Raw genomic sequence first — 10,569 nt, forward strand, 5'->3', positions numbered from 1 at the left:
CGAGAACATTCTGCGGCAACTGTCGCGGAGCTCCATCGATGTCGACAAGATTGAGAGTAAAGATAAGACTCAGGTGAAACCTGATGTGAAGGGCGATGCGGTTGAAGCGAAGGAGCCGCGGGGTGACGTCATTGAAGCGAAGGGTGACGCGGGTGAAGCACAAATTGACGGTGACGCACCGGGTGACGCGCAAGGTAACGTCACCAGCGAAGCTAAGAATGACAACAGTAGTCAAATAAGCGATGAGAAGAAGGAAGAATAGGATCTAAGGTAGATTATTATAAGTTGTCACCGAAAATCGTTAACGTGGAAACTAGCAGATCATAGACAAAATCTACCCGATTTAATTTGAAAATATTTTATTGCCGAAAACATCTTAATATGTAGTCATAATGGGAGCAGCGTAGGACGTCCACCAACAAGGTGGACAGACGACCTTATAAGGGTCGCCGGAAGACGCTGGATGCAGGTCGCCTCCAACAGGTATCTGTGGAGATCTAAGGGGGAGGCCTATGTTCAGCAGTGGACGTCCTATGGCTGAGATGATGATGATGATGATGATGTAGTCATAAGGCCGCTAAGATTCTAATATGACTTTTGATCGGAAAGTGTCTAATATGTAACGCTGTGTATCAAATGACTCCCGTGCCAAATGTGTGTGTTCAACTGAAAACCGTGAAAAACCATTAATAACTTTGTTTTAGTGTACTATCCATCCGGCTCCATAAGGCTAGCAAACCTAAACTATCGGTTCGAATACACACCTACCTATTGGTAAAATCTGTTAAAACCGTTATTTATAGCGTAAAAAAATATATATTAAACGATGATAGCGAGATTTAGATTTAAGAATAGATATACTATTCTAGCATATGATAATTAAATTGTATTAAGATGATGACGTGTACCTGAACGTAACCACGTACCTCCGCCGTCCCTACAGCGTCCTCTACGTGTCTAGTCAGATTCAAATAGTCATATATTTATACACTATATTCATATATAGTTATAGGCACGAAATCTTGAGCTCAGACATTCACCTGCGCAGAAGTAATTTATTGGGTCCCTTTTGTGGTATGAAGTGAGGCGCGGGGGCGGGCTAAAGCGGTGATTGGCCCGCAGCCCATCGCGTCATAGCCGTCACTCGGGATTGGTTCTTTGCTAATAAATCACTTCTGCGCAGATGTAGGTCAGAGCTCAAGATTCGTGCCGATAACTATACTTACTGTATACATATGTAGATGTAACTGTGTGCCACACAATAAATGTTTATCTGAAAACGAACTGTTTGTTTTATTAGGGTTCCGTATCGAAAGGGTAAAACGGTACCCTATTGTTTTCGCTCCATCGCCGTATGACGTCCATCTGGGGGCACGGCAGTGCCCCAGCCAAGTCTCGAGCAAAACGGGCACGGCCGTACCATCTTTTCTCGAAGCGATTCGCGGCTGTTTCGCCCCCCCTATATCTTCGACGTGGACAAAGCTAGGAGTTTAGGTTTTCGGTAAATAATAGTAGGCATTAGAACAAGCTTAAGTTCGAAATTACATGTCAGTTGAATGAATAGTTTAGGAGTTACGGTCGATCAAAGTTACACCATTTTGTCACTCACTGACTCACTGATTCACTGACTCACTGATTCACTGACAGATCATCAAAAATCTAAGGTACTTCTAGCAGACTTAGAAACTTCAAATTTTGCACCAAGATAGGTCATTAGCCACATATAAAGGAAAAATTATAAAAACATTAAAAAATAATATGCAATAGAAAACAATTTTATATTTGCGGTTTGGCAAGAACATTATGTATGGATTTTGACTGCATTGTTAACTTTGTTCGTTGTTTAAGTACCTATTCAATTGGATGAATACATACATAGAATAGAAAAGAATAATATAAATGTAATACATAGACTATCATTAATACAAATTAATACATAAAGTTCATAATTCATTAAATTAATAAAGCTAAAACTCCATCGTATTGCGATAAATATTGTATGCGCCCTCGATAGATGGCGTTGTACCTGTCTAATTCGATTTTCATTTGATAGCGCCATCTGTCTATGAAAAACCATTTCGAAACTAAAAAATATTGTAGTGATAATTGATATTCGGAGAACTTTACGTGTTATTTAGTTTAGTTTAGCTAGTTGTAGTTTGTAAGTTAGTAGATATATATTTAGTTTGTTGGTTATTTATTATACATATATATATTATATATATAAGTTTAAGCCCTATTAATATATTGTTATAGTAGTAATTGTAAATATAGTGTAATGGAACGTGAAAAAAAAGAAAGAAATACACTTACAAAAAATAAATGAGATCCCACCAAAAACATTAAATGTAAAAAAATGCCAAGTCTCTCGATGCAGTCTCTCCATCGTAAAAAGTTTTGAGATCTCATAGAAGCCAAGTCCTATTCAAAATATTTTGTAGTTTTAAATCAACATTTAGTAATTGTATCAATAGTTTTCTTTATATTATAATTATAGTGACTTGGCAATGAGCACAAATTAAAAGCTGCTTGCTGCCTGGAATTATGTGCAAATATTACTGACGAGACCAGTGATCAGATAATATGATAATATGACATGAGTTATTGAGTATTGACATTTTTGTAAAGTCCCTTCGATGTCATTATAAACGGATTCAACTGTAATTACTTTCGTTTATTCTAATCAGCATTCCTGTAATAAATCTCAAATCTAAATAGGTTGTAGTGTGTAGCCGACCTTACTCCCGATCTATCTATATACATGTACTTAGTATTAAGCTTAGGTTAATGAAGACAGTACAATATACGCCTTAGACATAGCAACACGTCTCTATCATTTATCACCGATAACTCCCCACATTGCATGGCGACCCTGCCAGTGCTGCCTTGTGGCAGTGCTGCGCATTGGGAACATAATATTTTTGAGATTTGTGAAAACAAAACAATGTGAGTACTAAATTGTGACGTACTTAAATGTGACTACATCGCAAAGTCAACGCTGACGGGGAGTTCATTTCTACGCAGTACGCAGAACTCGGAATGGATCTGCTCTAAAGACATCCACATTCAAACCCCCAGGGTTTGAGTATTGAGGCTGATGAACCACCAGAAGGAATATTGTGAAGAATGTCCGAAATACCTTCGTCACCAAGCAGAAGATACGTTATGTGATCTTTCACATGACCAGGCAGACTCCCAAATGATGAGAAAGATTTGAAGACGGTGTGAGTGTAAGTGATAGAATAGTGTCAGTGAATAGTGTGAGTGTTTCAAAGGTTTGAAACCTATTATGGTGCCGCGGACATTTTTGGTATTTTTTTAAGTATAATTAGGTGCGTTTAAGGGTTTTGATTTTTAAAGGGTTAAAATAAAATAATTTTGTTATAGTTAATAAAACATATTGGATAGGAATTTTATAATTGATAAGTATATTATGGTATCCAGAACATTCTCAGGTGCGCCGTGTCATATAATGCACGCGCTGCAGTTTTGATGATGATGTCATGTAGGTCACGTGTGGCAACAAGCATATTTTACATTGGGTATCATGTGTCTTTCTGTGTAACTAACGGATATGGCTCTGCCGAATAGATAATAACATTCTTTAATATTAATATAAACATGTATTAGGTTTTAAGCAAGACCATTATACCGTTTTATTTGTATTCGGATATATTTGAGATCTTTGTTTACCTATGATTATCTTTTAAATTGTCTAGAAAAAGTGTGATGTTAATATTTAGTTTGATTGCCTTATCCGGAAGTATGAAAAATCTCTTGTCACCTTAGAGTGCAAGGAGGTACTTTGCCTGTTAAAAAAAATATATATAAAATAGTGTTATCGAAAGATTTTTGAAAAGTGGTATAGGATTGTTTTGAGGACAAGTTTATAAATTGCTTGGTATGTTAATGGGTTGCATTAAGTAGTTGGGAATCGTTTGGTAGGCAAGACTCTGCGCTGACGTCATCGGACTGATCACCCGAGAGCGCCCGGCTTGTAAACCAAGTTATTCATTTTGTACGTGTTATAATTATGTTGTGTTTAGAAAGTTAATGTTTATGAAAATGTGGTACACAAAATTAAGAGGTAGGTACTATAAGGACATATCCTTCCATTTGATCATGGTGTCGGACGAGCTTCCCTCCGTGAAAATTGTTGGAAACTAAAAAGTTTTAAACACTGATCCTTATATGAAAATAAAGTCGACTTATTATAAAAATGTGTAATGTACTTCTATAAAGTAAAGATGAATAATGAGAAGACCTGCTGAGGTCCAAATATAAATGTGTGTACTTACTATATTAAAGAGAATATAAAGATATGGATAAGAATGACATGAAAGAGTACTGAAAGTAGATAACGTAATTTTTTTTAAAGAAGAGAATAAAGATAATTAATGTGATGAAAATAAATTGCAGTATGGAAAATAAATGGTGATAATATAGGAACAAAGATTTCTTTTGTTATAAAATATAAAAAGTTTAAAATGAATAATATAGGTGATAACAATAATGTACTTTTAAGAATTCTGAAGTTTTATTTTGTTAATATTTTTTAAGCAATTGTATTTTTTGCAATTGTATGTATGTTTTATATACCTTCTTGTAATTTGACAAATGTAATTCAGTAATATGTAGTCATAATATTGTCGACAGTATATTTCTTTAAAATTAAATTACTTTTAGCTGTAATAAAAAGGTATACCTATTATATAAAGTTGCCTGATGATTATTTTTTTTCTTCAATTGTGATTATACTATATCTGTATTTAAAAAAAAAAAACGTAAATGTATTTTTTTTCTTTTATTATCGGGGGAGGTGTAGTGTGTAGCCGACCTTACTCCCGATCTATCTATATACATGTACTTAGTATTAAGCTTAGGTTAATGAAGACAGTACAATATACGCCTTAGACATAGCAACACGTCTCTATCATTTATCACCAATAACTCCCCACATTGCACAGAACAGATCCTTTATTTTGAAAAATAATATGGATGCTTACACAAAACTGATACAAGGGAGCCAATTATACTCAATAGACGTCATTGAACAATTTGGGAAAAGGCATCCAAAATGGTACTCTATGAATGGAAGAGAAAAAGAAAGCCACTTGCTGCACGTAATGCTTTGCATGTTGTTGTGCAATAAAGAAAAGATTAATAAGAGAGCATTGGCCAAGAAAAGGAAGAAAAAACCCAAGAAGGTCAAGATCCGCTAGAAGGAACTTCGAAGCAGTACACTTCGGGGAGTGTAATAGGGAGTGTAACATCCGGATCAAGCGGGAGCAACACTACAACAGAAGATGACATGAATTTGGAAGATAATGATGAAGAAGAAATCACTGACTTCAGGTTCAAAATGCTCAACCACATGCCAATGAAGAACCAGACATTGAAAGAGATATGTACAGAGTGGGGGATACCAGAGGTTTCCTATCAATGGGACATTATAGATTTAGAGGAGAAACGATTGGTTCGAGTTAGGTACTCATACAATCTTGGATCTGATGTGCATAAATATCTGCGTGCAAAAGCTGAAATACCTAACCGCTCTGACATGTACATCATAGAGGCTGGGAAAACAAAAGGAAAGTGGATGGACCACAATAAGAAAGCTATTGGTGAAACAAAAGTCACGAAATTCCTAATAGAAAGAGAAATAGTCTTGAAGCAACATGGCATCAACGATAATCTCTATTTGCCTCCAGTAGAAATAGAAACTGTCTTCCCTAGCATTTGGCTGTCTGAAGAACTAATGAAGTGGGAAAAAGATCTTCTCGCAACACAAAATGATCAATATACTGAGAGTGAGTTATATATAAAGGAGAACCCACCCACCACTATAACTCCATCTGATTTCCTAAAAAACTTGAGACCTATAGAAGAAAGCACAATCCCTTCTGAATGTATAAAATGGAAAGGAAAAATATTACCAGAAGGATTTTGCCATAACATCCAAACTAGGAAACAACAGATAACAATATTATAACAACTGTGCTGACGACCATAAAATGTCAATGGGAAGAGAAGTTAGGACTTATAAGGTCAACATGAAAGATGACAGTGCATTAGATGAGAACATCTTAACTGACATCATTGAGATTTGGGAAAATTCCGATCACAATACATTTTCGTTCATGGATTCAATTTCATTCACACAAGGGAAACTAATAAAAGAAGCATTGGGTATTGGAAGAAAGGGGATAACACATTCCGTATATATGGATGATATGGTACAGCCTGAATATAAGGAAAATCCTGGGTTAAAATATAGTCCTTGGATAGAAGAGGTTTTTATCAGGATGGCAGAAGACACACACTTACCTATAGGATACACTCCGTGCCCTGAATTGCTTAAAATGAGTAATAATGATGGTCACCCATTGCCCTATTTGTGTGAGCCTATAACTTCCGAGATGTTATCTGACATACTAAAAACCAATGCGGGTATACAACTATCAAAATTGACAAACACTTACTCCAGGCTTGGGGGGGCATACGGAAATATTTGAGATCTACGGTAAAGAAATGTTTAAAAATATTGCAATTTTCCCTATTGTTGCTACACTATCAAGCGTCAACCCATTTGAGGACCAACATGATGAATCAGACAGAATAAGGTTAACTTCTGGTGTAATCATAAGAGCGCCATATCATGCCAGACGACCTACGGATAGAATAATGATGATCACTATAGAACTGGCTCCTAAGACAGATGAGACAATGGCTTTTATTGATTATCTCAACAACTGCTTGGTATATGAAACATTTGACTTTCTTGTTATTGTACGACAAAACTCTGTGATGAAAGAAGACTCTACATACAATGCATTCATTACTACTGCACTTTTTACCCCCATAAACATGATGGGGTGTCTAACTTTAGAAAACCCTGGAGTGAGGAGAGAAGAGAACATGGAACTACTAATGAACAATACACTCCATCGAGGAAAGAAATGGTTCATAGATAGGTCAATTGAAGGCATTTTATTCTCTATGATCGGTAATGCTAGGGATGAGGGGTACTTTGCTGGATTGAGAAAGATATTTTTAGTTATCATGACATGGAGAGAAAGCCGCTGCTAGTCTAGATATAGAGACGTGTTGCTATGTCTAAGGCGTATATTGTACTGTCTTCATTAACCTAAGCTTAATACTAAGTACATGTATATAGATAGATCGGGAGTAAGGTCGGCTACACACTACAGCGCGCTCTGCAGCTCTCCAGGTGAGGAGACACATCCTCCACCTAGCTACACTACTCGTCGGTGTCAATTACTGTTATAATATATCCAAGGCTCAGGTAGTTGTTCTGATATAAGGAGATTAGCCAGCTGCGCAGGACATATTATAGTGCACGAGCATTTGCCCTGACACAAGTGCATCTGGCGCAAGTCTGACATTAACGTGCTCTCCGATGCATCGATCACCAACTTCCAGACTACGGGTTTCTTTGTGAAAGTTTCTGAACCCACGAAGCGGCTTCGAGAATCGAACCCGACCAACGAAGCAGTCAACTACAGAGTGCCTAGTGCGAGTTTTGCAAGTTAACTTTCTCGATGCGTAAATTATCATACAACTTAATTACGTAGTATTCATTTTTGACAAGTTTATTTCATAAAGGCTGTCATCGGCACTTGGTCGTACTATATACGCGCTCACTTGCGAAGTAGTAAACGTCATTATCCGGAAAAATGAATGAACGTGCTATATTCTAATCATGTCATGTAGCATACGACTCTTAACTCCAGCCAGGTTATAATTACGTATCGAGCGCGTAAATTTACAAAACTCGGAATCAGCACTGTTATATTAATGCTCACTCCTGTGTGTCCTCAGTTGCTGTGTGAGCTCATGGGCGGAGTGCAGCGACTCTGGCGCGGCGGGAGTGCCGGGGGGCGGGGTTCGGGGCCCGCGGGGGGGCTGCTCGGGCGAGTGGTGCTCCTTCTGGGCGAGCTACAACAGCTCGGTGTCGGGCGTCGGTCGCTACTACGATCAGTGCCCCACGCCCTACAGGACCGACACACTCGATCTCGCTGACTTCGGTATGTACTCAACCATGCATCTTATAAAGCAAGATTAACATTAAACAAGGTTTGATGCCCAAAATAATGAATCATGAGCAATCACAGCTTTTTTTGGGTCACGTGTATTCAGAAATCAGAACATCTGACGATCAGCAGGACATTATTTGTAGTTATGTTGAGAAAGTCGGATAGGCAGTCTCTTCTAGTGAAAAAAATCCTTCAAATACTTCGAAGACAGCGGATTTACCCGTGTAAAAATTTCAGAATTCACAGACGGTACAAGAAAGCGTTCGCCGGACAACGTGGAAGTGATCAACAACATCATTCGTCACCAGGGACTGACGCTGACGGCGCGCGAGACGCAGAGCATCATCAAGTGCGCTCACCTGCTCGGCAATGTACTCGCCACCGCCATCGACCGCCGCTCCGAGCCTCGCGTCGACCAGCCCGCCCAGCCTGAGCAACCCGCTCGAAGCAACATGACCCTCGACCTCAAAGAGACCACCATACCTCTGGAAGTGAAGGAAGAGAAGACTTGCGAGACCGCCACCACGCAGACCGACATCTCGTTGCCCAACACCCGCAGTGCACCCAGGATCTTCGAGAACATTTTGCGGCAACTGTCGCGGAGCTCCATCGATGTCGACAAGATTGAGAGTAAAGATAAGACTCAGGTGAAACCTGATGGGAAGGGCGACGCGGCTGAGGCGAAGGAGCCGCGGGGTGACGTTATTGAAGCGAAGGGTGACGCGGGTGAAGCACAAATTGACGGTGACGCGCAAGCTAACGTCACCAGTGAAGCTAAGAATGACAACAGTAGTCAAGTAAGCGATGTGAAGAAGGAAGAATAGGATCTAAGGTGGAAACTAGCAGATCATAGACAAAATCTACCCGATTTAAATTGAAAATATTTTATTGCCGAAAACATCTTAATATGTAGTCATAATGGGAGCAGCGCAGGACGTCCACCAACAAGGTGGACAGACGACCTATAAGGGTCGCCGGAAAACGCTGGATGCAAGTCGCCTCCAACAGGTATCTGTGGAGATCTAAGGGCTATGTTCAGCGACGTCCTATGGCTGAGATGATGATGATGTAGTCATAATGCGGCTAAGATTCTAATATGACTTTTGATCGGGAAGTGTTTAATGTAACTCTGAGTCAAATGTCTCCCGTGCTAAATGTGACAGTGAGTTCAGCTGAAAACCGTGAAACACCATTAATAACTTTGTTTAAGTGTACTATCCCACCGGCTCCATAAGCCTAGCAAACCTAAACTATCGGTTCGAATACACACCTACCAATTGGTAAAAATCTGTTAAAACCGTTATTTATAGCGATCAAACAAAATATATATATATATTAAACGATGATGGCGAGATTTAGATTTAAGAATAAATATACTATTCAGCATTATGATAATTAAATTGTATTAAGATGATGACGTGTACCTGAATGTAACCACGTGCCTCCGCCGTCCCTCCAGCGTCCTCTATAGTTATCGGCACGAATCTTGAGCTCTGACCTACATCTGCGCAGAAGTAATTTATTGGGTCCCTTTTGTGGTATGAAGTGAGGCGCGGGGGCGGGCTAAAGCGGTGATTGGCCCGCAGCCCATCGCGTCATAGCCGTCACTCGGGATTGGTTCTTTGCTAATAAATCACTTCTGCGCAGATGTAGGTCAGAGCTCAAGATTCGTGCCGATAACTATACTTACTGTATACATATGTAGATGTAACTGTGTGCCACACAATAAATGTTTATCTGAAAACGAACTGTTTGTTTTATTAGGGTTCCGTATCGAAAGGGTAAAACGGTACCCTATTGTTTTCGCTCCATCGCCGTATGACGTCCATCTGGGGGCACGGCAGTGCCCCAGCCAAGTCTCGAGCAAAACGGGCACGGCCGTACCATCTTTTCTCGAAGCGATTCGCGGCTGTTTCGCCCCCCCTATATCTTCGACGTGGACAAAGCTAGGAGTTTAGGTTTTCGGTAAATAATAGTAGGCATTAGAACAAGCTTAAGTTCGAAATTACATGTCAGTTGAATGAATAGTTTAGGAGTTACGGTCGATCAAAGTTACACCATTTTGTCACTCACTGACTCACTGATTCACTGACTCACTGATTCACTGACAGATCATCAAAAATCTAAGGTACTTCTAGCAGACTTAGAAACTTCAAATTTTGCACCAAGATAGGTCATTAGCCACATATAAAGGAAAAATTATAAAACATTAAAAATAATATGCCATAGAAAACAATTTTATATTTGCGGTTTGGCAAGAACATTATGTATGGATTTTGACTGCATTGTTAACTTTGTTCGTTGTTTAAGTACCTATTCAATTGGATGAATACATACATAGAATAGAAAAGAATAATATAAATGTAATACATAGACTATCATTAATACAAATTAATACATAAAGTTCATAATTCATTAAATTAATAAAGCTAAAACTCCATTGTATTGCGATAAATATTGTATGCGCCCTCGATAGATGGCGTTGTACCTGTCTAATTCGATTTTCATTTGA

At 38.8% G+C, this 10,569-nt stretch overlaps 1 protein-coding gene across 1 annotated transcript; it reads left to right on the forward strand.

Annotated features, from left to right (window-relative positions):
* Nucleotides 1-5,311: 5,311 nt before the first annotated feature.
* Nucleotides 5,312-8,978, forward strand: LOC135119186 (uncharacterized). The gene is made up of 3 exons (XM_064043156.1): nucleotides 5,312-5,810; nucleotides 7,827-8,048; nucleotides 8,295-8,978. The coding sequence occupies exons 1-3, from the start codon at nucleotides 5,312-5,314 to the stop codon at nucleotides 8,879-8,881; spliced, it is 1,308 nt and encodes a 435-aa protein (XP_063899226.1). The 3' UTR covers nucleotides 8,882-8,978.
* The last annotated feature ends 1,591 nt before the right edge of the window (nucleotides 8,979-10,569 follow it).

Source organism: Helicoverpa armigera, chromosome 31 (assembly GCF_030705265.1).
Source record: "Helicoverpa armigera isolate CAAS_96S chromosome 31, ASM3070526v1, whole genome shotgun sequence".
Taxonomy (NCBI): domain Eukaryota; kingdom Metazoa; phylum Arthropoda; class Insecta; order Lepidoptera; family Noctuidae; genus Helicoverpa; species Helicoverpa armigera.

Bases quoted from the DNA above. Each gene is read 5' to 3' on its own strand.
- LOC135119186 (XM_064043156.1), top strand. From the start codon at position 5,312: ATGAATTTGGAAGATAATGATGAAGAAGAAATCACTGACTTCAGGTTC. The intron at 5,811-7,826 runs GTGAGTTATATA...ATTAATGCTCAC, and splicing joins AAATGATCAATATACTGAGA to TCCTGTGTGTCCTCAGTTGC. The intron at 8,049-8,294 runs GTATGTACTCAA...TAAAAATTTCAG, and splicing joins ACTCGATCTCGCTGACTTCG to AATTCACAGACGGTACAAGA.